The 27,270-nt window shown below is 42.0% G+C and overlaps 1 protein-coding gene across 1 annotated transcript; it reads left to right on the top strand.

Moving 5' to 3' along the window:
• Positions 1 to 255: 255 nt before the first annotated feature.
• Positions 256 to 26,781, top strand: LOC104502777 (ADAMTS-like protein 3; the record flags this gene model as incomplete). Its single annotated transcript, XM_010154872.1, has 9 exons — positions 256 to 330; positions 7,258 to 7,415; positions 8,422 to 8,533; positions 11,216 to 11,354; positions 12,915 to 12,965; positions 16,825 to 17,029; positions 17,871 to 18,018; positions 19,848 to 19,932; positions 26,495 to 26,781. Coding segments are annotated over 9 exons (1,260 nt in total), but the record flags the coding sequence as incomplete, so codon positions are not given.
• Between the last annotated feature and the right edge of the window lie 489 nt (positions 26,782 to 27,270).

The following is a 27,270-nucleotide window of genomic DNA, read 5'->3' as shown; positions in this document are numbered from 1 at the left end:
TTGTTAATAGAAAACCATTTTCCAATGGCAAGAAAAACTTACACGTTCATTTGTAGGTCTTAATACTTGCATGGCATAACAAACAGACTCAGTGTACTGTACTTCATAAAATAACATGCGATTAGTTTTAATAGAAAAATTGTGAAGCCTGTTAAATATTTTCTTAGACACATTTGACAGTTTTCAGTCTAGTTACGTGATGTGCAAATTCCCTGATGCAAGATAACTTCTAAAACAGTTCTTTAATTTTCCTAGGGGAAGAAACGGTGATTGCAGTACCGCATGGGAGTCGCAGTGTGAGAATCACACTGAAAGGACCAGCACACCTTGGTATGACTGAGCTGTTTTATGTATTTATTCATAATCAGAAGATAAAAACAGAACCTTGTATCTGAACTCACCCAAACTTTGGGAATATGGGTAAGATCATGACCTTGATTTCCTCTTCCCACCTTTCATACCCTGCCTGGAGATAGTCCTACAGAACACTTGAAGTCCACTTGCTAAAAAGGAATAGTATACATACCTGATGGTTTCTAAATTTATTTAAACTAAGTGATTCTTATGTAAGATGACTAAAATATGGTACACTCTTAAACTACATGCAAACAATTACATCAAAACTACTTTCAAAGGGTTATGTGTGAGACCGATAGCACTCACATAACCCACCGCCCGATTTCTGTTGACCAGTCTGAGACAGTGTAAATCGTCCAGTTGAAGTCACACTTGGTCAGTGAGCAGTGTTCAAGCAGAAGTAATCTAGGTAAAAATGAGGTAAAGTAAACAAAATACATAAAATACGTGACACAAGTCCAGTTCCTTTTTAATGCTTTGATCGTTACATACTCTCTGTGAGAAACAGCTTGCTGTGCTGTTAGGCGTTTGTTTTCTAATGTTCTCCATAAGGCTGATGGTAGTATCTATGGTAATTTCTTTAATGTAGGCCTACTTTACATAAAGAACTAATTGTTTCAGTGATAAGTGGGACTGCCATACCAAACAATGAAATAAACCCTTCGTTTAACATTTTGAGTACAAGTGGAAGGCTTAGTCTGAATGACAGGAATAAAAAGGACTTCTGCTGCTCTGAGATATGTAAACGGGACAGAAACGCATTTTATTTGCAAATTGCTCATCTGTTTGCTTTGAAGAATATATTGTCATTTTCTTTGAAAGAAAAAATGGAGTAAGACTCCCACTTTTAGAGTAGCTCCAGAGTGACGATTACTTCTAGATATAACACTGCTAGCAAAAATGTACGAACCTGGACTTGAAATAAATAATATTCATGCGAAACTGTTGCAAAGGATGTCTGAAGGAGTGGGCCTGACCAGTTCAGGTCAGGACTCTTGGTCTTTCTTAAGTAGTTCTGCAGAAGGAAGTTGTTGTTTCAGCTTTGCATGAGGAAACAGTACTAGATTCAGTGGCTCCTGGGGGATTTCTGGAAAGCTCCTGAGGAATGCAGCAGCAGCTCGGTAACTAAGTACAGAGTGCTCCTGGCTTCCTACCCAGGGTGGTTCCGTAAAGAAGCTGTGGCTTGGCATTACCTTTGTTCGCTAGTTGGATGAGAATTGTGAAATGTTCCTTTAACCACTTCCCCCAGCACATCTGTTTGCAAATCTGTGAGGATTTAGACATGTGTTACCTAAAATATTTAAAATGACAGAGGTGAAAAACAAGTGAGCGCTGCTGTGGGGAAGGAGGTGGAAATTGCTTCTGGCCTCATAGTCGAATCATGGAGAGCCGACGTTGTAGGGATTGTGCTTTGGGACAATTTGTTTGTCTGCCTGTATGGGTGCTTGTGGGTGTTTATTGCTTGACAGAGAATACCCAGTGATCTTGGGTGTGCAACTTCATTGACTTCTGTGCGCGTGTGCTGGTATAATTAATGGCAGAATTTTAAAAAAACCAATCACCTATAATTTCAGGCTTCATTTGTCAGAGCCGTTCTTCCTGGCTTGTAAGAAGTTGAATTTAACAGGTGGAGCAGGGACTACTTGTTGAATGTCATACTGCCTCCTATTGCCACTGTATATTTGCTCTTCAAGTAACGTCAGCAGCAACAGCGAACGCTCGAATAGCACTGTGGAGTGTCTGGCACTTTTCCCTTTATCTTGTGTTCTTTTGTGCTTCATCCCGGGCTTTATGATCTGCTCCTGTTCCAGGGAAACACAGCTGCAGGATTAATCAAAAATGGAAATGTGGCTGGAGATGTTGCGCATAACCGATTTGAAACAGATAAATGCTCTGAATGTTGTTTTACAATCAGCAGCCGCGTGTTTTAGGGAAGCAGCATTTCTTTGTAGCTGGTTTTAAGTGTTTTGTTTGTGTGTATGGACACTTTAAGACAGGCAACACATTCATCAGAGAGCAAAGGTGTTACTTTGCGTTTTTTACAAATAGGTTCCTCTTCTGTCTTCTTGGGTTTTGTGAATGATTTGGTAGGAAATAACCGAATGATCAGTACAAAAATGATTATGAATAAAATGTTTCATTGTGATGGCTTTGTTTTTGATTTGGGCTATATTATGGCTATTCTAGAAGTTGTTTTAAGAGCATTAGAATCAAAAGAAAGACTGAAGGTTCCCTGAAATTAATCCTCCAGCAGAAGAAACAGGAAAACCAGAAGCTAATATTTTTACAAGTGGCTAATGCTAGATAACTGAGTTCATGAACTTAGGGAGGTTCAACTTCATGAAAAGGAACTGAAACTCTTTTTTCTCCCCTTTGTGTTAATTTCTTCTCTGCTTGCAGTGATTTGCATTACTTGACAGGATTTAGCTCTGCATCTATGCACTGCTTTGTCTTTTGAGCAATGCTAAGATGAAGCCAATGTTGCTTTCTTTGAGAAGAATGCATGTTTTATTTTGGGCTATCTGGAAATGAATCACATGGAAAAGAAAGGGCTTTTGGATGGCAACGTGATTGGCTCCTTCTTGCACTGGGAGCAGGAGCTACTTCCCTAGGAATTCTTCCATGCATATCTCTGCGCAGTGAGGTATCTGCAGTGCCTTCTCCCTGGGGTTTTGTAAAGACAGGTGGGGAAGAATAGGAGGCAGAGTTGTCATATTCTGTGTTGTGTTAAGGAGAACCTTGAATGTATAGAAGTCAGCTACGGTGATTGTGGAAGCCCTATCGAATGGCAGTGGGTCAAGGTCAGAGGGGTCACCTCCAAGGGGAATCTTACAGTAGGCATCTGCTGCCAATCTCCAAACCAAGACAGTAAGGCCAACAAAGCAATATTTGGGTCACCTAAGCAAGCTTCAGATCAACAGAACCTGGTTCTTGTGGGTGACTTCAACTACAATACAGCACATCACATCATTCATCAAGTTCCTGGAACGCACAGAGGACTGCTTCCTCATTCAATTGTTAGATGTGCCAACCAGGAACGAGGCACTGCAGGACTTGCTACTCACAAGCCAAGGAAACTTGCTTTCGGTTAGTGATGGCCTTTGGCCGGAGTGATCACAATACTGTGGAGTCTGGGGACCTGCAGAGCAGGCTGAAGGTTAGTACTAAGACAAGGATTTTAGGTTTTAGCAGAGCAAACTTCAGCTCGCTCAGAGCTGCTCAGCTGGGCGGGATTCAGGGGGAGCTTCCGTGGAGGATAAAGAAGCTAGCGAGTCTTGGGAGTTTTTCATGAGCGCTTTCCTGGGGACACAAAAACAGTTCATCCACTTTAAAAGGTAAGGGAAGCAGGCAGAGCAAGGGACTCCCTTGGACCAACTGTGAGCTTCTGAGTCTGCTCAAAACCAAAAGAGAAGTGTTACAGAGATGGAAAAGCAGATGAATACCCATTGAGGACTGCAAGGGCATTGGCCAGGGTGTGCAGAGATGCAGGTAGAAAAGCAAAAGCTCAGCTCAAATTGAAATTGGTCAGAGATGTCAAAATCTACAAGGAAGGATCCTTCAGATACATGAACAAGCAGCAGAAACAGAAGGAAAACGTTGCCCAGCTGTTAAATAGAAGTGAATTAGTCACCCACAATGCTGAAAAGGTTCTCAACACTTTCTTCACCGTTGTCTTTACTAGCAGTGTTGGGGCCCAGGCCTTGGGAACAAAAACCCAGGTTGATGCAAACACAGTCCAGTGAAGAAAAAATTGATATGTCAACTATTACAGGACCTTGACCCCTACGAGTCGATGGGCCCTGATGTTATTTACCCAAGGGTGTTAAGAGAGCCGGCTGACATAACTGTGAGGCTGCTTTCCATAGTCTTTGAGAAGTCATGAAGATCAGGGGATGTCCCAGAAGACTGGAAGAAGGCTAATGTCACCCTCATCTACAAGAAAGGCTTAAAGCTGAATCGAGGAAATTACAGGCCCATCAGTCTTCAGTCCCTGGGAAAGTTATGAAATGAATCCTCCTGGGGTCTGTCACAAGTCAAATGAAGCACGTGATTGGGAAAAACCAGCATGGATTCACTAACAGCAAATTGTGCTTGATGAACTTGATCACCTTATCCTGCTCGGTTGATGTGGGGCAAGCAATTAACATTGTCTACCTGGATTTCTCCAAGGCTTTCCATACAGGTTCCCACAGCCTGCTCCTAGAGAAACTGGTAAATTACAGTCTAGACGAGCGGTCCGTGTGGTGGGCAGGGAACTGGCTGGCAGGCCGCACCCAGAGAGAGATGGTAAATAACTCCTTTTCAAACTGGAAACCCATCATGTGTGGGGTCCCTCAGGGATCGATATTAGGCCCAACATTGTTTAATATCTTCCTAAGTGATCTGCATGATGGGATCAAGTGTGCCATGATGGAGTTGCTGATGATACCAAACTGAGTGGGCTATCGTCAGCCATCACCCATGTCAGAAGGGAGAGCCAGCCTGCAGGAAGACCTGGATAGGCTGGAAAAGTGGGCTAAGAAGAACCTTATGAAGTTCAGCAAGGGCAGGTGTAAGGTCTTGCACCTGGGAAAACATAATCCAGGTGTGCAGCACAGGCTGGGATGTACCTGACTGGGGAGCAGCTCTCTGGAAAGGGACCTGGGGGTCCTGGTGGACAACAAGCTCCATATGAGTGAACAGTGCGCTGCTGCAGCGAAGAGAGCCAACGGGATGTTGGGTTGCATCAACAAGGGCATCACCAGCAGAGATAAAGAAGTCATTATGCCACTCTACTCAACCTTGTCAGGTCACACGCGGAATACTGTGTTCAGTTTTGGGCCCCACTGTGCACAAAAGGTGTGGACAGGCTGGAGAGGGTCCAGAGAAAGGCCACAAAGATGATCCAAGGACTGGGAGACCTGCCGTGTGAGGAAAGGCTGAGAGAACTGGGTTTGTTCAGCCTGGAGAAAAGAAGACTTAGAGGAGACCTTATCACTGTGCTCCAGTATTTAAAGGGTGGCTACGAAGATCATTGAGACGGCTGTTTTACAAGGAGTCACATGGAAAAGATGAGGGGTAATGGGTACAAGTTACTCCTGGGGAGATTCGTATTGGACACAAGAACAAAATTTTTCAGAGCAAGAGCAATCAGCCATTGGAATAATCTCCCCAGGGAAGTGAGGGATTCCCCGGTATTGGACACACGATTCGTCTAGACGGAGGACTGGGCCGTCTTGTCTAGACCGTGATTTTGCCAAGAAAGGTTGGACCAGGTGATTCTTGATGTCCCTTCCAACCTGGGATTCTATAGTTCTGTGATTTGTCAACAAAATGACAAAATAACAGGCACTAATACTGCTAAGCAGTATGATTTTGGGAGCAAGTCTTGTGGAAGCTTAATGCAAGTATGCTGAATTCCAGATATTTAAAAGGTTATTTTGTAATGCAGTCAGGAAAGAAAACTTCCTTAAAAGTGACAAACCAAAACATGTAGTCATCATCTAAATTCTTGTTGATTTTTCTGTGATTTGTTTGTATCTATTTATTCCTAATGGAAACACATTGGACAATGGGGCACTTGGATTCCCAGAGATTTATTTTTTCTCTTTGACAAAGTACATTTGGTTCACCACTAGATTCCTACTCTATGATCAATGTAATGTCATTTCCTAGAGTAATTTTCCATTTCCTTATCCTTCCTTAGAGTTCCTTCCAGGCCTGTATGTGAGCATTGTTACATCATGAGCATGGTGGAACCTAATGCTTAGAAACTTGGGATAATGTTGGTACCTTTTCAAGGAAGTTAATTTCTTCTAGGATTTTTTGCACTCTCTCTGGGGATGCTCTAGAATACATTTATATTTTAAAAGATCTTAAGGAAGATAACTAATGATAGACTACAGCATTCAGAGTATGTTTTCAGTGCAGGTAAAAACAGATGCTCTCAACCTAAATTATCTAGCCTGAATTAGGTAACTCCATTTAAAGTACCAAAAAAGGCAAAGTAGTTGGAGAAAGGGGGTATTTATAACTCATCAGGAAGTTCCTTTTAGCTAGCCTTGAGCTCATCTGAGATTCGTGCCTTTCTCACGCAGTGCCCTGATAGATTGTAACCAGACCGGTGTGTATCAAGTCGCACATCTCACTGGGCGCATACACTGTATTATGCAGAGCCCAAAATTCATCAATAATATCTTCCTTTAGCTTTGTCCACTTACAGTTCAGTCAGCTCGCTGGAAGTGACTCAATCCTAAAACGCTTTGTCTGTCTTCTGGCCGTTGAGGGCTGTTAGTTTAATCGGTTTCCAAGGAATGCAGAACAGCTCAAAAGGGATTTTCATCCCCACCTGTTCTGAGAAAGGGACATCCCTCAGGCAGTGCTGCAGTTTCTCACCTCCTGGCCTTGCCTTCGGCTCCCATGGAGGATATTAAAAACTGAGTTAATAGCCTCTGGAACGGGTAGAGTTGTACTGGTATTGAGATGAGTGTTTGGCAAGTTTGACACTGTTCAGGCTTCTCTGGAGACTGATTGCTGAAATTGCTATGCTTGTGAGCAGTGTAGAAGTAAGAGTTATTTTTCTGTGTATTGATTCTATCTGTTTTGTGAGTTTGTTTTTCTGCTGAATAAATTGCTATACAACTATATAGATCACTTGGTGTAGGAAAAACTGTCTCAGAAGGGCTTCTGGTATGAGAGACTAGTGTGTTCAGGCAGATACTCCTGCGCTGGCATGTCATGCAATTACGTCTCAGCCTATAATCTGAAGCAACTGATATTCTTTCAGATATTTTGTGTGTTTTTTTTAATGCACATACACTGCTGCTACTTGCAAAGCAAAGTTGTTAACACTATTCTGACTTACTCGAGAATTAAAAATATCCTGCTCTGAAGTTTACTAATTGCATATTTCTTTTCTAGTGGTAGAGTCAAAGACACTACAAGGAGACAAGGGAGAGCACAGTTTCAATGCTCCTGGAACATTTGTCATAGAAAATACAACTGTTGAATTTCAGAAGAGTACAGACAGGGAAATCATAAAAATACAGGGACCTCTTGGAGCAGATTTCATCATCAAGGTGGGATATGTGTATGTATAAATCTATGAAGATACTGCAGGTATAAGCAACAGAGAAGGTGGCTGTCCATCGGGTTGTAAGCAATACAGCAAAATCTTTTAGCTGGCACATAAATAATCCTAATTGAAGTCCAGGCATAATTTATACTAAATATATCCAAGCAAATTCATATATTACAGGGTTAATATCTTTGCTGTGGTGGAAAGTATCACACATTCTTTAAAGATGGCCAGGACTTTTGTTGTAAATCTTGCTGCAAGAGTAATGGCGTGGTGCTGTGCAGTGGGTGGGTGTTGATCCAATTGCAGACTGCCACCTACTGAATCCGAGCACTGCGTCCAGCAGCGCCCTAGAATCTCCCTTAGATACTGCTAATCCAGCTACTGACCATTTCTAATCCTTTTCAGTCTCTCTTCTACCCAGACCGCATACCGGTGGCTTGCATCATACGTGCAGATATTTATATGTAGAAGAGTATCAGTATTTGACTGCCAAAGGAAGATAGTCGTACAGTTTTCCTTTGGAAATGATGAGCCACTTGGCCCATTACACCACTTAGCTTTATCTGTCATGTTATAGCAGTAGGCTTTCATGTTTATTTTCATGTTTATTTTGCATCTCCAATATCAGATGTGCAGTTAGACTTGCCCAAATGTGAACCAGTGTGGTTAAGTCACTTATTGACTTCCCTCCCCAGCAAATCTGTAAAATTTTGCTAATGAAGAGATAAGGCAGTTGGGAACCTTGCCATACAGTTAGGAACTTTGCCAATCAAGGATTGATAGTCAAATAGTCATATTAATACCTTGAATAATTTGGAAAACAAAGCAACATACAAGTGTTTGATTATTGGAAACTTAAATGTAATTGTTATTCTAGTCTTTTTAGAGGTTTTTGTCCGTTATCATCTTACTCTCTGCACTGTTAATGTATATGAATTATGTTTTGAACTGACGTGAAGAGTGGAGTACAGTATACACATGTGTTGTAATGGAAATTTCTTCAGACCAGGTACTCTGGATCGAAAGAGAGCGTGGTTCAGTTCTTCTTCTACCAACCCATCAGTCATCAGTGGAGACAAACAGAATTCTTCCCCTGCACAGTGACATGTGGAGGAGGTAAGTACTGACAATTCGTCAGGAGTGTTTACACCTGCAGATTAGAAGTGGCTGATTTGCAACTTTCATTCTACATTTTTATTTGTTGAATGTTTGTGTTTCTTTGTACACTGGTTCTTCTTCAGAAAAATAAATTACAGTAGCAGGTAAGTTGGTTGGTTATGTCAATATGAGCATAGTTTCTTTTGTATCTTATATTACTGGAAGTCATGTTTTTCATAAGGAATTATTGTTTGAGTAAGAACTTTGACTAAGAAATAAAGGTAGCACGTTCAAAGTGGAAAATAATAATTTGTAAAGGATATTGGGGGAAAGTAAAGAAATACAATGAGATTTTAAAATAAGGATGATCAAGAGATGACAGAAAAGGTATTTCTGGCCACAGTGGGAGACATGAGGTTGAATTTTAGAACACTCTTGTTTAGAAGTTAGTTACACAGAAAACAGAAATAAGTAAATAGAATTTAAACAGTAGGTGCTGTCACTACTAGACGTTGAGTCCTGATGGCAGTTAGAGCAGCAGGTAGTGTACCATGGTGCCTACTCCTGGTTTAAACACTGAAGCTTATACAAGGGTTAGAATAAAGCGTAGCTCAGCTCTGCTACTGCTCATCCAGCCCAGCCCACTGCTTGTCATGCCTGGTTCCTCAAAAAGCGTGGTCGCATGGTAGGAGGAGAGTTTGACCTTGCAGATGGCTCTCAGGGCATTACCCACCTGAAGAGCAGACTGGAATACTAGTGATACTGGTGTAGTGATTTTCTTGGAGAGTACAAATACGGTTGAGATAGTTACTAGGGACGTGAGTAAAAAGAGTTACAGATGTTTGAGGTGCAGGGTCAGGGGATCTTGTGGTGGATCATCCATTTTGGCACTTGCACCTCACTTTAATCTGGAATGCAGACAATATATGTACATAATACGTAACCCCACAGGACACTGCTGTATTTTACAAGATGTGTGGCCTCATGAAGTGTGATTCTGACTGGAGCTGAGTGGCAGTACATACCCTCTCATGAGTCCATCGCACTGTGTTTATGAATTTTTCCCTAACCTGTCTGACCAAGGAAGAAGGGTAAAGCATCGCAGTTATTTTTGAGGGCTGCAGGTAAACACTGGATAACTCAGGGGACATATTTACCTTCAGAGTTACTGACTCAAATCCAGCCTTATTCAGCCTGGTCTTATGGTTTGACAATTATAGCTACATGTCAATCCCTTTGAAATTAGTGTTTTCAAAGCCCTACTTTGTAACTGCATGTCTACAGTATGGAACTGGTACCTTTATCGACAGAGCTTGACACTTGATGGCGATCTTGAGAGAGGCCAGTAACGGAAGGAGCACAGACACTAAGCTTCTGCTTACCCGTGAAAGTGGTAGCAGTAAGACTGGTGTGTTACTGAGGCATACAGGGAAGCTGCATTGCAGCTGCCTGGCTTTAACCTGTTATCTTAAAGCAGATTTAGTATCCAGATTGTCTGTTTGGCCTCTTTTGCTGGCAGTGAAAGGAAAAGTTGCTCACAAGACAGACTTGGAATCAGTGCACCACCATTCCTCACTTGGATGCTGCTCCTTCGTTTAATTCTGTAATCTCTGTGTGGGAGGGGAGAGTGCGACGGGCATCTCAGAAAGCACAGTTGAGCTTGAATGAGAACGAATGTTTCAAAACTGTGTTTATCTTGTTTGCAAGTGGCATATCTTCTGCGTCCTTTCAGAACTTAGCAGAACTGGAACATACATGCTTTGAGCTCTGGAACTGCTTCGTTCCTCTCTGTAGCCATCACACTCATCACGCATGGTGACACTGAATCAGCCAAGAGCGCAGAGAGCAAAGCCATTGATATACGATACTTCGCATTTTCAGTAGACACTGGGGCTTGTGCTGTTGGTTTATTGACTCTATTTGGATTTTAATTCTTGTGGTTTCAACATTTTTTTTCTTTGCACATACCAGAACATCCTCCTTCTCTCCTCAACTGAAGTCCAAGTCCGCTCTTTTGAAGGAGTCTTTTTTTCTTAGCCAAAAAAGCAACCTAGTGGTTTATAAAACTCACATCCCTTCTTGTAACCAGTCTCCACATTGATTTTTTTTTTTTCACCAAGTAGTTGCTTCAAGTTTTCTTTTGTTGGCTCTTCAACTAGGAATGTTCTTGAAACTATTTCTTGGGTTTTGACGGTTTAACTTAACAGTGTGCTTGGATCTCCAATTCCTCTGGCTTTCTGTGGGAAGTATTTATTATTTTGTAGCATGCGTGACTGTGTAATACAGCTAACACACGGTAACTCCTCCTTGGGGGAGGGCAGTCATAAATTGGGGCATGTGTAGCAGAACACATTGGGTTCTAGTACATAGGGCTGCCTCTGGGACAGGTGAGCTGCTCCAGTACATTCATTTCTGCAGCTCCTGAAAATATGTATGCTTTTACTCTTAGAATACTGTTAGAGTAGTGTGGCAGAGTCTCATCTAGTGTTAGGCTAGGTTAACACAATTGTGATGCCAGGTTGCTCTCAATGAAGATCTGGTCCTGCATGCTCCTGTGTTTCCTTGTTTAAAAGCAAACCGAAGAAGAAGAACACAGGAAATTATGTCATGGGCAGCACGTTATTTGGGATGGGGTTGTGTGGCAAATAAAGCTGCTTTACTTCTTCTCTGTTACCAAGATTCACCTATGTTCTGCATTAGGCTATCAGCTCAATTCCGCAGAATGCGTGGATATTCGTCTGAAGCGTGTTGTTCCTGACCACTATTGTCATTACTACCCAGAAAATAAGAAGCCAAAGCCCAAGCTGAAAGAATGCAACATGGATCCCTGCCCTTCTAGGTGTGTATGACAAATATGCGTGTGGTCTGCTCAGTTACTAAGAAACAAGCAGTTGTATTTACGTCATTTCAGTTCTTTTGCTCTTTAAGGCTACTTCATCTTGGTTGATTGATGTCTGGCACCATTGCCGATAGGTTTGTGGCACTTCAGCGCTGTAGAACAGGAGACTTTGCTTTGTACAGAGGTGTTATAAATATCGATTAGTCTGTTCAAGGGCTACTTCTACTATTCTGTCTTTTGCTGAGTTGTACAGCACTAGTACAAGGGTTTTATGAGGTTGTGTGAGGAGCAAAGACTGTTTGCCTGCTTTTGGATTTATAGACGCTGCCATTCAGGGTTTCTCATTGGACAGACAGTAGCTTCAGTTCTCAGTCAGTGTACAAGTTTTGCACATGGATTAACTTTGTTTATTCATCTGCTTACCATAAAATTTCATTCTTCATTTGTACTGTGCAGATGACACTTCAGTAATTGAGTTGAGGGGGTTGGTTTGTTTTTTTACTCTAAGAACTAACAACAACAACAACTTCAAAGTAAATGTACTTGTGGCACAAATACCACAGAATATTATTGCCCGGTTTTAAAGGCTATAGTATACATAAATTGTATTGAGTTGCACTACAGTATTTCAAACTAACTCTTGGATTGTCTGCTGAGGTTTCCTGGCTGTGCTAAAGAATCTTAAAATAACATCGCAGTATCAAGTCCCAGAACCTCACATTAATATGCCAGCTGGCCGAGCAAGGGCTATATGCAAGAAGAAAGGAAACACTCTCAATGGATTTAATTTCCTACAGCTAAACTGTCCATTTCCGTTCATTCCTGTTGAACATAATCGTTGATAGTGACCTCTAACAGTTAGAGGTGTGCAGACTTTCAAGTTGCTCTTCTGCAGAGTTGGTCACTGTGTGGAGTGGTAAGGCTTCGGTAACACTTAGTGGCAATGGGTGCCAAATGTTACAAAGCTGGAATAGGAAAATTAAGGAAAGAAAGGGCATAATTACATTTTCCTTTGCAAATTTAACTTATGCAGACAGAAGAAAGGGAAGTGCTATTGGATATAACACCATATTTCTTAGTATTGGAGGTAAGGCTTTATGCCTGCCCTGTGCTGTGCAGTTCAAATGAAAAGCTCTAGAAGGGTCCCAAGCACCATTCAGAACCTCTCTAGGACTAATCCTGTGATACATTTATTTCGCTGCCACTCACGTTCTCAGCAATCTCCGTTGCAGATAGGAGTATATAACTCTTTTCTTGTTAATAAAGTAGTACAGACCTAAAGGATCACTGGTAACAAATTTCTCTGCCTAAGGCTTACTCATTTCGTATTTTTTTTGTGGTATGAAGTGGAGAAACTGTATGGTGAATAGACCTCTGTCTGTGCAGAAGAGGTAAGGTTATATGAGTCATTGTTTGCCACGGGGTAATGTGTACTGAATGTAAGATTCCCTCATTTCACCTTGGGAATTGCTTGCTTTAAGCAAGATCACGTAAAAATATGTACTTGATGTACAGTCTCGGGTATGAGGAATAATGATGCAATATTTATTTTGTTGACAGTGATGGATTTAAAGAAATCATGCCCTATGATCACTTCCAGCCACTTCCTCGGTATGTATAATCAGGAGTGTGTGTGTCAGCATTAGCACAATTTTTGCTGCAAATATACTATTTGGGTACTAAGATCATGGAACATCTGATTTTTTTTGCTGTACAGGAGAGCAAGTTTATAACAATCCGGTACACATTTTTGAAACTTGTGATTTATTTCAGCGTGCTCTGGAGGATTAGCTTAACAGTAAGAGGTTAATATGCTGTGCTTGAAAATATCAGTGTGGAAGGCTTTAGAATAAAGTGCTGTCCCCCAAAGCCTTCTCCTGCTGTAGTGCTGAGAAGAGCATCTCCTTTAAATTGCATGTATGAATTCTTTTCCTGAAAGAAAAGAAGGTGTATGAAATGAATGTATTCTTTTATAGAACAGGTCTCCCTGTGTTACAGGACTCTGGTTTCCTTGAGAGTTCTCATTCTTCTGTTCTTCTTTAGACCTAACATCAAGGCTGATGTGTCACTCAGTATCAACAAGATACTGTGTTGTCTGTATATCTGTTGCCTGAAATTAAGTTCTCAGAGCACAGTTTGTTGCCTTTTAAATTATGTTTTTTAGCTGATTCAATCACGAGAATGTAAAATTTCTCTGGAAGATCTAGATGTTTTGTAAAGAATATTAGGACTAAAAAGCATTGAGCCAGATTTACTCTTAATGTAAAGAATTATAGCTGATGGAGTTAGATGCATATTTATCTGAGTTGAACCTCTGCTTTATTATGTCATGAAATGAATAATGTGTATTTTTTTAAAGAAGTAAAGATATGAAGTAATAAGAATGAAATCATAGACTTGCACGGGTCAGTGGAGCTACTGATTACAGCTGATATAAATGTCATAGTTTATTTCTGTAGCAATTTACGCTTGTTGTGGATCTCCTGTCCTGTGATGTATTTTGGCTTTCATACAGAGATTGAGATTTTTTTTCCTCTACAGCTTTATCCTGTAAAGTTCCATAATTATATTCTCTCTCTCTTTCTCCTTCCATTTCTTCTGCCAATTCCTTTGTAGTTCAGATCTCCTCTGGAACTCAGCACAATTTATTTACATGAGTATTTCATCTTCTGAACTGCTCAGGGCTTGGAGACCAGTTGGAAGAGAAACTTAATCCCCTCTCTGTGCTTTACTGTGCTCAGCACGTTTGCACGACACTGTGGTGAGGGAGATCATGTCTGTGATAAAGCTGTGGGCAGGTTCTCTTATTTCAAGCACTGAGAGCCATGGACAAAGGTCCCCCTTGACTCGACACCTCTGTGTGTCCCGTCAGAAGGTACCATGGTCTTCCTGGATGATGCTCTGGAGCAAGAACTGTAAGATAGCAGATGGCCGAGCAGGGCTCAGAGTTGGTGCCAGGAGGAAGGGGAGAGAGGAAACAGGCTGTGTTCCACTGGTAGGGTGCAGGAAGATGCACAGCGAATGTGTAAGGGCACCTTTCCTTGCTGGAATTTCTGAAAGAAAACAGCTTGTATACCTGCATCATGAGGTGAATCTGGTCCAGGTTCAAGGATGCAAGCCTCGCTTCGGTGTTGCAAGATGTATTTTCTCTGTGCTGCTGCCTGTGAAGTAGCTGCAGTGCCAGTTCTCCCTGTGCCAGTGCTCCTGGGGCTTCTCCCACCCTTTCTTTTTGCTTTTTCTTTTTTAACCTGGTTCTTACATGCTAACCCAAGACTGTGCAGAGCAGGCAGGAAACCCAAGTCCTGTAGATAAGCTTGAGCGAAGCTGTGCAGGCTCCTCCACCTTGACCAGCAGTCATTACATCCCATCTCCTACAGAACACAAGGGCCATGTGGAGGGCTGCTTTGCAGTCCTGGGGCCTCTACCACTGCTTTCCCATTCACACGAGGAAGTTGTGGGAAAGTCATGGTGCACCGCAAGATCTTGAAAGAGTTCTCCTGTGGCTAGAGTTGTAAATGCCCCACTGAAATATTTTTACAGATGGAGAATTCTTTTGAAATAAATAGAAAAATTTCCCAGGATGAAAATTTTCTTTTAAAGCTTTTGGAATGCCTCCATTTATTTCAGACTTGTTGGACTGTTGAGGATCCCTTGACAGCTGTGGGTTCTGGAAAGTATCTCCTTGACTGCTTGCCCAAGACCCCCCTTTTCCCCAGTAGCCATGGACCTCACTCCATCTTGAAAATGCTTATGGGAGTATGGGATCTGGAGTGTGTTTGAAACTGATGAGATAAAGAAAAACAACTATAAAACTCCATGCTATAAACACTTGTGAGGCTAGTCTTGCATACAGCACTGTGAGCCGTATACGTATAAATCCATGAGCTGCTAATTCATTGAACAGTTAATTGCTCTTTAGTTCCTGACTCTTTTTACAGAAAATGAGTGAACGCTGGCCGTTCGTTTAACTCAAAGAAAATGTAACTGTTGCTCTTCAAGTGTATTTTGTACTTGTGATACGATATCAGTATCTGGGCATACAGCTTTGCTCCGAATGCTTTTGAGTATACACTCTATGGTTCATGTTCCATGGCTTGCTGTGTTTCACAGCCCTTCTTTTGTTGAGCTTAAGCATGATTAATATGTTTTTGTAGGCAGTTTAATGAATTGCTTAAAATAGGAAGTGTCCTTGATTTACCTGCGGTGTCACAGAAAGTGGGTAGTAATCACTTGAGTTTACCTTGGATTTATAGGCCTTTGCTTCATCTGCTCTGAGATTATGACTTCCTTTTAATAGCTGGGTTACTCTTGATGAATTGATTTTGGTGGGATATTCTAGTACTTGCTGAGTCCATTGTTCATAATGGATATAATTTTTTTCATGATCCTTTCTGAGCCCCTGCAGTTGTAATAGGAACAAGTTTTAAACCCCAGAGGCGCTACCACCATCGCTGATGTGCTCAGTCAGCGGTGGGTCTGCCGTGGAGCCGGCAGGCATTGGCTCCATCGGACACGGGGGGGCTTCCAGCAACTCCCCACAGAAGCCAGTCCTGTGCCCCCCATCTACCAAAACCTTGCCACGCAGCCCCAGTACAGTACCCCAGAGCTCTGCTGGTCGATGGGGCTGTGTGAGTTTTCCTGAATCCATGCATTGCCTGGCTTCGGGAGAATCATCCAGGTTAACCGAAGCGGCTGAAACAGATGAGCAGCTGCCTTTTTCTTGGAGTGAGTTGGAAAGTGTGAATACAAAGTCATGCAGTGGCATTTTAATGAGGGTGGAAAACTCTTGCAGAACTGCAGAGAAGACCAGCCGAATGGTACCTGTCACAATTTAATTTGTTCACAGTCCTGACGGATGAAGACGGTTTGAAATTAAATGACTGGGTTTACTCAAAGCCAGTATTAGAGTTCTCATAAAAAGTATTTCATGAACAGTTTTTTGAAGGGTAGTCTGCATGATGTGGGCAGCGATGAGCAACTGTGGGTGGTAACACCCGCAGTCAGCACAGCCAGATCTGTCTTAGGACTTCATGTAACCTCAAACTCATGTGCTTCTCTGTCTCTGATAATGGTAATAAGAGTATATGTGCCCATGCAAATGAGCTGTGAAAAATATTCTCTGCAGATGATTTAGTTTATTTGCAAGTAAAATCATTCCCGTAATTGAACTCTGTATATTTAGGGTCTTTAACTAATGTATGGGAATAAGACTTTCAGTTAGTTTGGGAAAAGTACTTAAATTTTTAGTTCTATTTTTCTTCTCATTTTGCACATGAATTTAAGGCTGGAATAATGCAAGGTAGCTCTGTAATTAAATGTATCTATATTCAGTGTGCCTTAATAATCCTGCAACTAGACTGTCAGTGGGTTTTAATGACACTAACACTGGATTCAGCCTTTTGCCCTTTTAATAGAGATTAGTGGCCTAAAAATTACGCTTGTTTTTAATATATGTGAGTTCTTTTTCCAGTTGGGAACATAACCCTTGGACTGCATGTTCAGTTTCCTGTGGAGGTGGTATTCAGAGGAGAAGTTTTGTGTGCGTGGAAGAGACCATTCATGGAGAGATACTGCAAGTGGAAGAATGGAAGTGCATGTATGCCCCTAAGCCCAAAGTCATTCAAACCTGCAATCTCTTTGATTGCCCAAAATGGGTGGCAATGGAATGGTCTCAAGTAAGTTGAAAAGTGATTTGGACCTTTATTCTTGTTTTCTAAAGAAAGTTGTGGCCATGTATTTTTGAGCACAGGGCTATTAGAAAAACAGCAGAATTCATAGGAGAAGTTTGCACGAAGTAATTTGGCCCGGTAATCAAAATGTTAACATGTCTGTGTGGAGAAAAATACATGTAGAATTATTTATGCCTGTTGAATTCCTGCTTTACACGGAGGAGAAATTAGAGCCAGAGGTCAGGCCCCTTTGCAATCAGGTCATTTGTCTCTCGGTTCTTGATAAATGTAATATTTCACTGCATATAATAGCTAAAGGCATGTCTGTCTAGGGGCTGACATGTCTGCAAGGCTGATTTTCCAGCATTCTTACCTTTCATTATAGCAATAAGAACATAAAGCCAACTTATCTTGGCTGTAGTTATCTGATACAGTCAGATAGCCCAATACTTCTATAATTTCTTAGTTCATCCAAATGACATCACTGACGCAGAGTGAAGAAACTGCTCTTGCAGCACGTCTGACCCAGCTTTAACTGAAAACGACCACTGCGAGAGAGCGTATTCTCAGGACATAGCCACCTCTTTCAGACTGTTGCCGATCAGATAAGCTTCACAGAACCCCAAGAAATTACTTGTGTTCTCAAAACTTAGACATTTTTTCCGGCACCGACCTTTTCTTTCTCCACCTAGCAATGCAGGGACAGATTCATATGGTTCTGGTACCTGACTGATGGTGAAAAAACTTTAGCGAACGCATCATGAGTACTTATAACTTGCTTTTTAACAGTATTTGTAAATATAATAAAAAAAGAAACAGCAAGAGATGGTTGCATTGTCTCCCGCAGTGCACAGTGACCTGTGGCCGAGGCTTGCGTTACCGGGTAGTGCTGTGCATCGACCACCGCGGGCAGCACGTCGGTGGCTGTAATCCACAACTTAAACTGCACATAAAAGAAGAGTGCATCGTGCCAATACCATGTTACAAGCCAAAAGGTAACTGGAATTTTGTCTGGGTCTGTTATTGTTTTACATTTTTGTTAAGAGAATTAAAAGCCCCTGGTAACCTTTTTCATAAATGCCAGAAGCTGGAATTTACTAGGAGTTATTTCAGTCTTGGCAGAAATAAGCATTTTAATTATTGGTGCTAGGAAAAGTGCCCTGCTGATATTTTTTCCTGATAATCTGTCCAGACTGTCATGGGGTGAACACGCTAACTAAATCTATACAGCCTGGTCAAATTGGGAAAACCAGCATTAAGGAGTTCAATGTGGGGAAGAGTTTTGTTCAATAATATTTGAAATGGGAGTGATACTCCATACGTATCTCCTGGGATCTTACAGAATCACAGACTGGTTTGGGTTGGAAGGGACCTTAAAGCCCATCCAGTTCCACCCCCCTGCCATGGGCAGGGACACCTTCCACTAGACCAGGTTGCTCCAAGCCTCATCCAGCCTGGCCTTGGACACTTCCAGGGATGGGGCATCCACAGCTTCTCTGGGAAACCTGTCCCAGTGCTTCACCACCCTCTCTGGGAAGAACTTCTTCCTGATATCCAATCTAAACCTCCCCACTTTCAGTTTAAACCCGTTCCCCCTTGTCCTGTCACGACAGACCCTTGTAAAAAGTCCCCCCCAGCTTCCTTGTAGCCCCTTCAGGCACTGGAAGGGGCTATAAGGTCTCCCCGGAGCCTTCTCTTCTCCAGGCTGAACAAGCCCAACTCTCTCAGCCTGTCCCCATAGCAGAGGGGCTCCAGCCCTTGGAGCATCATGTTCATTTGTGTCTCATTAAATGTGTCAGCATTCTCAGTGGGCCTCATCAGTTCATTAAGTTAAAATCAGATTGTTTTATTCTCTGTTTTCCATTTCTGCATATTTAAAAGCTTTGTAACAATGATGTAAATCGCCAAATATTCTCTGAAAAAGTTGGTAAGGCATAAAACCGTAGGTGGGAAGGTTAAATGAAAAGTCAGAGGTGAGGGGGGAAACTAGTATATCGTGTCCCTTGCTCATCTGTGTCGCTCTGGGCCTAGAAAATTTTAGTGCGTGCTACTTCCATTCTTTCAGTTTTTGTTTGAAAGACTCTGTTTCAGACCTGCACAAGTCTCCGTAAGGATTGACACAGAAAAAGTGAAAGCTGTCTGGAGACAACCCTGTTTCTCTTCAGACTCTAGAGAATTCTTCAAGGAGAAAATACTGAGGGTTAAACCACAAAGGAGAAATTAGCATTGAAATTTTAAGAATCATTTTCTGGGGTATTACTGAACTTTGGAGACACAGGTCCTCAGTTGGCTTACAGTTCTCCGGGAAAAAACCATCACGGAAGCGTAGGATGTATAGGCAGATAAAATATGCTAGTGTTGCTTTTTAAATTATTTTCCAACTTCGGGAAAGATGTCTAACTCAGCAAAAAAAAGCCCAAAACATTTTCTGTGAAGGTTTTCTGATGGAGCCAGTCTATCTCAAGGGCAATGTATATGTGCTATGCTCTGGCTCCTTTTTCAGGTAAAAACTGAGATTGTGATGATAATCCATTACACTGAGGTGTAAGCTACAATCTACTAGAAACTACCTGCATTTGGGGAAGAAGTGGGAAGGAAGTAAAAGATTAAACAGGAATGGAAATTGGGATACTGGTACCCTCTCATTAAAAAGGGATGTCAGATGGAGCTCAAATGTCATGAAGACATTTTCTAGTTAATTTTATTCAAAAGGAATAGATCCACAGGCTGTGTAAAGCATTAAGCTCTAAGGTGAATAATGCTAATGTCTACATATTGCTTTCATTTTGAAGGAATTATTGAATTTTCTTTTTTTCTCTACCAGAAAAAAGTCCTGTGGAAGCAAAATTGCCGTGGTCTAAACAAGCACATGAGATGGAAGAGACCAGAACGGTCTCCGAAGAGCCAACGTAAGTACATTGTCTCTTCCAGTGAGGAAACGTTTCCAGCGTGTTTTGCCGATCAGCTGGAATGACAGTGGCTGTCATTCCTTGGGAGATGAGTTGCCTTGTGAGCTGTTCCTAATTTTAAACCTCAGTAGCTTTGCATCTGGAGCTCCTGTTCCGGATGACACGGAGCTACTCTATTATAGTGCCCCTATATCATTCAAGCAATGCAAAAGGGTTCGCAATTTAGCCTAATTAAGCCCTAATTAATGCCTGTGGAAGCATTTCAGCAGATATAAATTCAATACACTCAGTTTTATCCCAGTCATTGCTGTTGCCTGAAAAATGTAGTGGTTGTATTAAAAATTAAGAGGGACTTTGTAGGGCTGCCAGGATTTCCTTGGGGGGTGAGACCAATGCATAAAGAAAGTGAGAAAAGCCTGCTGCTCTCTGAGCTTAGCGGGATCTGTGGGGATAAGTTGGGGTCTTTTACACGTGTATACGTGTGAAATAACACCTAGAATTTGTGAGTCTTCTCAAAAGCTGATGGGGTAAGCCTCGCAACATTTAAGCCCTGTGATGAAAGCATAGCTTTAATCCAGCTACACTTGTTCTGGTCCCTTGTGTGTTAGGGCACCCCCACAACTGCTTATCCCCTGTGTACGTTTCGTGCATATCTGTATCTAATATATTCAATGTATAGTATGTAACTTTCTAGAAAGCAGTAACTTTCTATACGGTTTTCACGAGCAATTTTGAACGGTATTTTGTTGTGCTTTGCCAAATTCTGCACTCATTTGTAGTAATATTAGTTTAAAATAATTTAGGTGCGCTTACTGAAGTTGCTTGGGATTTATATTGCTCTGAGAGCGGAGCGTGCCCTATAACTTCTTATTTTTCTTCCTCCAACTAGCTATTCCTGATTTTTGGCACACATGCACTAACAGGTGTGATCGTGAGTAATAAAATCTTTACACCTGCACTGACTCACAGAGGAAACCCCTTGCCAGGCAGGTGTTTGCATGGTTATGGTGACTCTCCTTTAAACTTTTCACTGCTCCAGCCTCTCAAGTGTCAACCTACTGTGAGTGGTTATTATATCTCCAATTGGTGGCCGTGAATTCAGGCAAGGTAGTAGCGATGGTATAAAAATGAAGTGTGATTGTCGAAGGGGGTGATGCAATCAAATGTGCCTGTGGAATGTCAGCATATCAGGCTGAAGGTAAATGGGGCCAGCTCTAAAGAGGATTGAGCATGAAGAAGCTGTAAAGAAAATGATCTCCAGCATTACAGAATCGTGCTGTGGCAACCGTGAGCTAACACAGTCCCTAGGTTTGCAGGATCCTTCGGCAGCCGTCTGACAGAAGAAGCAGGGAGCACTGGCAGGGACACAGCATGCTCGTTCAGAGTATATTTAGAATATAATAGAGCTGAGCCGGAAACTTGGTAATGGGTTCTCTTGTACCTTGTCCTCACAAAGAAAGCGGTTATTCATGCCCTGCTAGACGTGACCGATGTGTTCCGCTGCAGCCTCACCGAGCCGAGGCAGCCGTGTGTGTGAGCTGCCAGCGCGTGTCCCGGCACAGCTGAGCAGTTTCGCAGTTTCCTGGATTTGGTTTTCTTCTTCCCTTGCTCTGGAGATCTAGATTTTCTTCATCATCATTCCTTCACGATCCTCACCCTGTCCTGAGAATCTTTTCTTCACATTTTCCAGAAGCCTCTTCACCTAAATCTGAAAGGTTTCTCCAGCCACATCTTGCTGATGTCTCCTCTGCCACCCTGTCTTTGCAGAGGTGCTGCTGGGGAGCTCTGTTTCCCTAGCCTGGGTACTCTGGGCTCTCCTGGGACCCAGTTCTAACGCTGCAGCCAGATTCCCCTTCAGCTGGAGTGAGATTTTTTGGTTCGGGGTTTAGAATTTAAAAAGAAATGTAACAATAAGTTGTTACTTCTCCCAGAGTAAATTATAACAAGATTTCCATCTGTTTTGGATCCATTTAACTTTTTTCCCCCTGTAATTTACACAAGGCACAGGGATAGCCCACCTCTGCTTAGCATGAAGCTCATGATTTCCTTGGTGAGATGCCATCACTTTTAATTTTAGTTATTCTCTTGTCATCCGAACTTAAACCACAGTATGAAGTCTCAACTTCTAGTCCATCCTTTTATTACAACTGTCCTTCTATGCTTTTGTGTGATACTGTAGTTGATAGTGGATAAGAGAATAAATGCAGCTCTGTTTTAGAACCCACAAATGATGGATATGCCAAAAGTAACTTGTGGAAGATAAATACTTCTGCCGCTGTGGTCTGCCGCGGCTGGTGTCCTGAATTTACATAGAGGGGGAATGTTCAAAAGCTTCTTTTTTATTATTATTAGCAAAATAAAAAATGACTGCCCTTAAAGTGAGGCCAAGAAAAATGTAGGTCTGACCTTTTTAGTTTTTAGTTGTGGAATGTGATGACAGTTGATACCAATCATTATTTTAAACACTCTTCCCTCGAGCCTTCTTAGTTACAGTGGGATTCGCAAAGAAGCTCCGGCAAGGTTTTTGTATCCTTTTGATTAATCGTGAGTTAAAGAAATAGACACCTCTCCCTGCCATGTTTTAGGACAAAACTATAATTCTTTCAAAAGCTAATATATTCTTTTCAGCAACCTGAGCTAAAAAGCAATCATCAGGTTTGTGGAGTTGCAGTGACTGGATGTGAAATGCGATGTCTCTCAGGTGGTTGCTGCTCATTGCCTTTGAGTCTTTGTAACAGAAATGTCCCCATCGTGCCTTTGGTAATGCAGTTACACATTTTTCACAGCTGCCTCTCTGAAAACGGGCTTGTGATTTTGTCCAACACATGATACTCGAGGCTGATAACCCCTGGCAGTGCAACTCTGCTTGGAGCAGGCAAGGGGGGTGCTTTGGGGAGGGGCGGGGGTGCCAGCATCCTGCAAACTCTGCCCCAGTAACCAGCCAACATTTTAGATGCTTCTGTAAAATTTTATCCAGGCCCCTTGGCACAGTAGGGTTGGACTGGAAATGTCACAAGACCAGCCTTTTTTTTTCTCAAGATTTAGGCATTTCCTGTCTTAACTGAAAGCACGAACTGCAGGCATGAGGAAAATAAAAAAAAGTATTGAGACACCATGTTTATCGAGCCTTTGGAAAGCTGTGGAAGGCTGTGCTGAGTTAAGCTTTCAGTTCAGATTAGATTTCCTTGGGTTGGGCTGTTCTGTCCCAGTTTTATCATCGGTAGTTTAGGTCACTGCTTCATTTCCCAGGTCATCCTGCACTGGCGTTTTCAAGGTGTGCCTGGGGAATGCACATTTCCAGCAGTGTTTGACCGAGAATGCTGCAGCATGGACATGCTCTCCACTGCATCTGTCGTGGGTGTACATCGTTTATACCTGTGCCTTTGTTTTCTACATTGCCCTGGGAAGAATGAGTGTACAAAAAGGCAGATTGTGAAAAGTTGTGCCTCCTGGGATTTGCCTTTTTCCGTTCTTTTCCTTTTTGTAATCAGGAGAGAAGTCTCGTCTGCAAACTTTCAAGATCTCAGAAAACTTTCAGTTACCACCATCCTATCCATTATAAATTCCTGATGATCTTCAAGGCATCATGATATAAGTGCTTTGATGGTTCTTAATTCTGAGCTGCAATCACTGCAGCGCTCACTCCGCACCTGGGATCACTGTCTGTGCCCGTCAGAGCCGAGTGAATTTCCGTCGGGGAGGTCCTGTGTCCAAAGCATTGCCATGTCTGTGCAGTGAGTGCCACGGAGTGAAAAATACGTCACTTCTGAGGTTGGGGTTTGCTTTAGTGATCTGTCACAGGCTTTGGTTGTGCATATGATACAGAATAGAAATAAAAAAATCATCTGCCTGAGCTCAACGTTCAGATCCAGTGTCAACCTCCAGAGCCCTGTCACTGCCCAGTTAGTTCCTTGCTCTCGGTTTGTATTAGCTGTCTCCATTGGCTTCTGCTGAAGGTGCTTAAAGAGTCACTTCAACAGAGTCATCCTTTGAAAAGTTGCATAATTCAGGATTTTAGTAGCTAAACAGTCATGTGATGAGTTTAGAAAATGCCAAGGCAGAATAAAATTAGAGTTGTTTTTTTTAATCTTGCACTTCACTGAAAAGTGCCAGACACTTATTATTCAGCAGTAAAACCTCAATTATAATACAGGCTTGCTGTAAGTCAAAATAAAAATGCTTTGAATTTTCTGAGTTTCTTTATCAATCAATTGGTTGCTGAATGAAAGGATTGCTGTGGTTCAAAATTTCCTTTATTTGTACAGGATTTTGAAAGAATGCATCATACATTATTTTTGGTATTCTTTAATGCACTCATCTAACTGTATACAAAACTAACGCTAATTTCTGGTATGCTGCTGTTATACTTTTACCAAAAAGTTATTTGCTTTCGGACAGTGAGCTATTCGGTGGGGTCAGAACACCAACCAACTCTTTTCAACTATAAATGTCCATCAGTTTTATTTTCCCTATTAGGTTGCATAACTACAAATGGACTTATAATTACTTTTACGCAGAAGGAGAGGAAGGCCATGATTTTGCTAAGCCTGTGCACAGTGGCCTCGGTCCAATAAAGCACTTAAACACGAGTTTAAGGCTGAACACATTATAGTCCTGTTGACTTCAAAGGACTGCTGATATGCTGGAAGTTAGGCACACGCCTGAGCGTTTTGTTGGAGGAGGGTGATTTTGCCATGGCCACCCTAGGCAGTTTGCATGCCTGTCTCTGAAAAGACTATGAGATCTGGCGTTTCAGGGTTAAGCTGACTTCAGTTGCTGGGGTGAGAGAAAGCCTTCCTGTGCAGCTTTTCCCACAGATGTTCAGTTGAAATTTGTTATCAAAAGTGCCTGGACATTGACCCCACCAGTTGTACCATTGGACTCGGTGGGCTCTTGGGTTGCACCAGTATGGCATTTACTCAGATTTTATCCCTGTAGGACACAACCATCCACCATTTTGATAATATTTGTCCAATAAAAATTAGCGTGGTCATCTGCTTTGAAAGTAGTTGGACTTGTGAAGTGATCAGCACTTGCAGTTTTCCTTGGTTTCAGGAGGAGCTGGGGATACTGAGTCCTTTACTGAAGTCCACCAAGGACCAGTGAGCTCAAACCAAAATTTCAAGGCTCTGTTCAAGGAAACTTTGAAGTGACAGGCTTTGACATCTTTATTTATCTTCGTAGTAGAGTTGTAAATGTCGACATCTCCTTAAAGAATAACTACTTACCTTGTAACCTTCCTTGGAAATAGTCTTTTCCACAGGGACAGTCAGTCTTGGGGTCTGTCCCAAGCACAGCTTGGGTGACAACCCCAAGGACTGAGTTAGGGTATCCTTATGGGTTACACGCTCATCTGTTCTCTCTTCTGTTTGATTCTTCCTCTGTATATACTGGCAAGAATTTACTGGCTTGAGATGATAAACTGTCCACAGGATCAACCCCACTGTGTTGACATTTTTCTACGCTTACTGTGTATGCAGCGTGTAAATACACATTTGTGTCTTGCACAACTGTTCTTCTGTTTGTAAGGGCTTTCCTGCCCTTACAGGATAATTCTTAATCAAGGAGATTGGAGAATATTTGTATCCTAATTTGCATTTTCCTTCCAAAATGCGTTTTTAACTTGGTCAAATATATCCTCCTATATGTCCCAATTGTGTTTTGTTCACCAGCTCTGCAGGGTTGCAGAGAGCAACTGAAACCCTTTGAAAAATCACCCTATGAAACCCTGTATTTGGTTTCTTATAAACTGTACCCCAGAGCCGCTCAGGATGACTTTATTAATGAAATTCAGCCCCTTGGCTCTAGTGCCATTTTGAAAATTGCTATCAGATATTAATGTGGCCCTCAAAGTCAGAGAATATTATAGACTAAAACCTCCTTTTATGCAGTAAATTCATGATCTGTAAAATAAGATTTTACTGTATAGTTCATCAGGAGCATAAATGCTTTCTAATAAAAATGATGGATTATAGACTGAGCCAGTCAGGCCTCTTTATTGAAGATGACAGGCTTCTTAGCAGATTAAATGTGAACAGCAGCCTGCGGTGGTGTGTGCTGGAGATAGCTAGGTTTGAAAAGTGCTTTTCTTCTGTCTGCCTGCTGATTATTAGTATGTCATAAGGTGATGGCCTTCCTCAGATTTAAGCAGACTGCAAATACTCTTTTGGCATACGCGTACCTGGGGAGCTATTTTATATGGTATACGTGTGTCTTCATGGAGTTTCTCCCTTTGTTCCACCGAAGGAGTTTGAGAAAAGGTTTAGGTGATGTCTTTTTTTTCCCCAAAAAAGATAGAGCTTTCCCTGTTCTTCGTGGTTCTTTCTCCTCTTTTCCTACATATTTTCTTTAGTGAATTTTGAGAAATGGACTGGGATGGGAGGCAAGTGGAAGACTTAAGACAATTATGCATTCTACTTAAGCATCAAAGGATATTATGTATTGTCTGCTTTGTGTGTAAGCATACATTCATATATTTTAGCTGTGGTTTACCTGCATGGACACAGACACAATCACGTGGCATTAAATCAGAGTGTTTCTCCTGCGCTGTGATTATCTGCAGGTTTATTCCTGAACCCTGGTCCCCGTGCAGTGCCACGTGTGGCAGTGGCGTACAGGTGCGGGACGTGAAGTGCCGAATTCTTCTCGCCTTCACTCAGACTGAGGTTGAGCTGCCTGAGGAGGAATGTGAAGATGTGAAGCCACCAACAGAAAGAGCCTGCCACCAGGCATCCTGTGACAGCGATCCTGTCCCCTACATACCAGAACTTACACATGCTGAAGATGGCAGCGTGATTTACGACTGGGAGTACATTGGGTTTACTCCTTGTTCAGCCACGTGTCTTGGAGGTACCTTTATTTTTTTTTTTATCCTGAATTGTGAGAATCTGACACTGTTTGACATTGTTGACTCTTATGTTAGTGTTACCCTAAGTCACCTGTTTTGATCTGTAGGAAAAAATGGAGGTTCCGGTTTTAATATTTTTGTGTTATCCATAAAGTATTTCAAACTACTTTCCTTTATATCCCATGTTCAAACACTGACTTTGTTTTGTCAAGTAAGGTGCAAGAAGTCGTTTTTTTGTGTTTGCTTTAGTCTTGTTGCTGCAAAGTCTCAGCTGCCTGGGTCCAGCATCTTTAATGCAACAGTGACGGGCATGTTTACGTGGCCTTTCTTTTCCTAGGAACTGGGAGTGTGTAGTTTCAGAGTTAAAATTCCCATATTAACTATCCCTTATCTTTCAAAATCTTTCCATTTTGTGCCGTACAGTAGGGATGCAAGGTTGGAATTAGGGAGACTTGCTTTCAGCCCGACCGGCACGAAGACCAAACAGGAGT

The sequence above is a fragment of the Eurypyga helias genome, unplaced genomic scaffold (genome assembly GCF_000690775.1).
Source record: "Eurypyga helias isolate BGI_N326 unplaced genomic scaffold, ASM69077v1 scaffold15307, whole genome shotgun sequence".
NCBI lineage: Eukaryota > Metazoa > Chordata > Aves > Eurypygiformes > Eurypygidae > Eurypyga > Eurypyga helias.
Note: the sequence above shows the minus strand (reverse complement) of the source record. Positions and strands in the feature narration are given on the sequence as shown.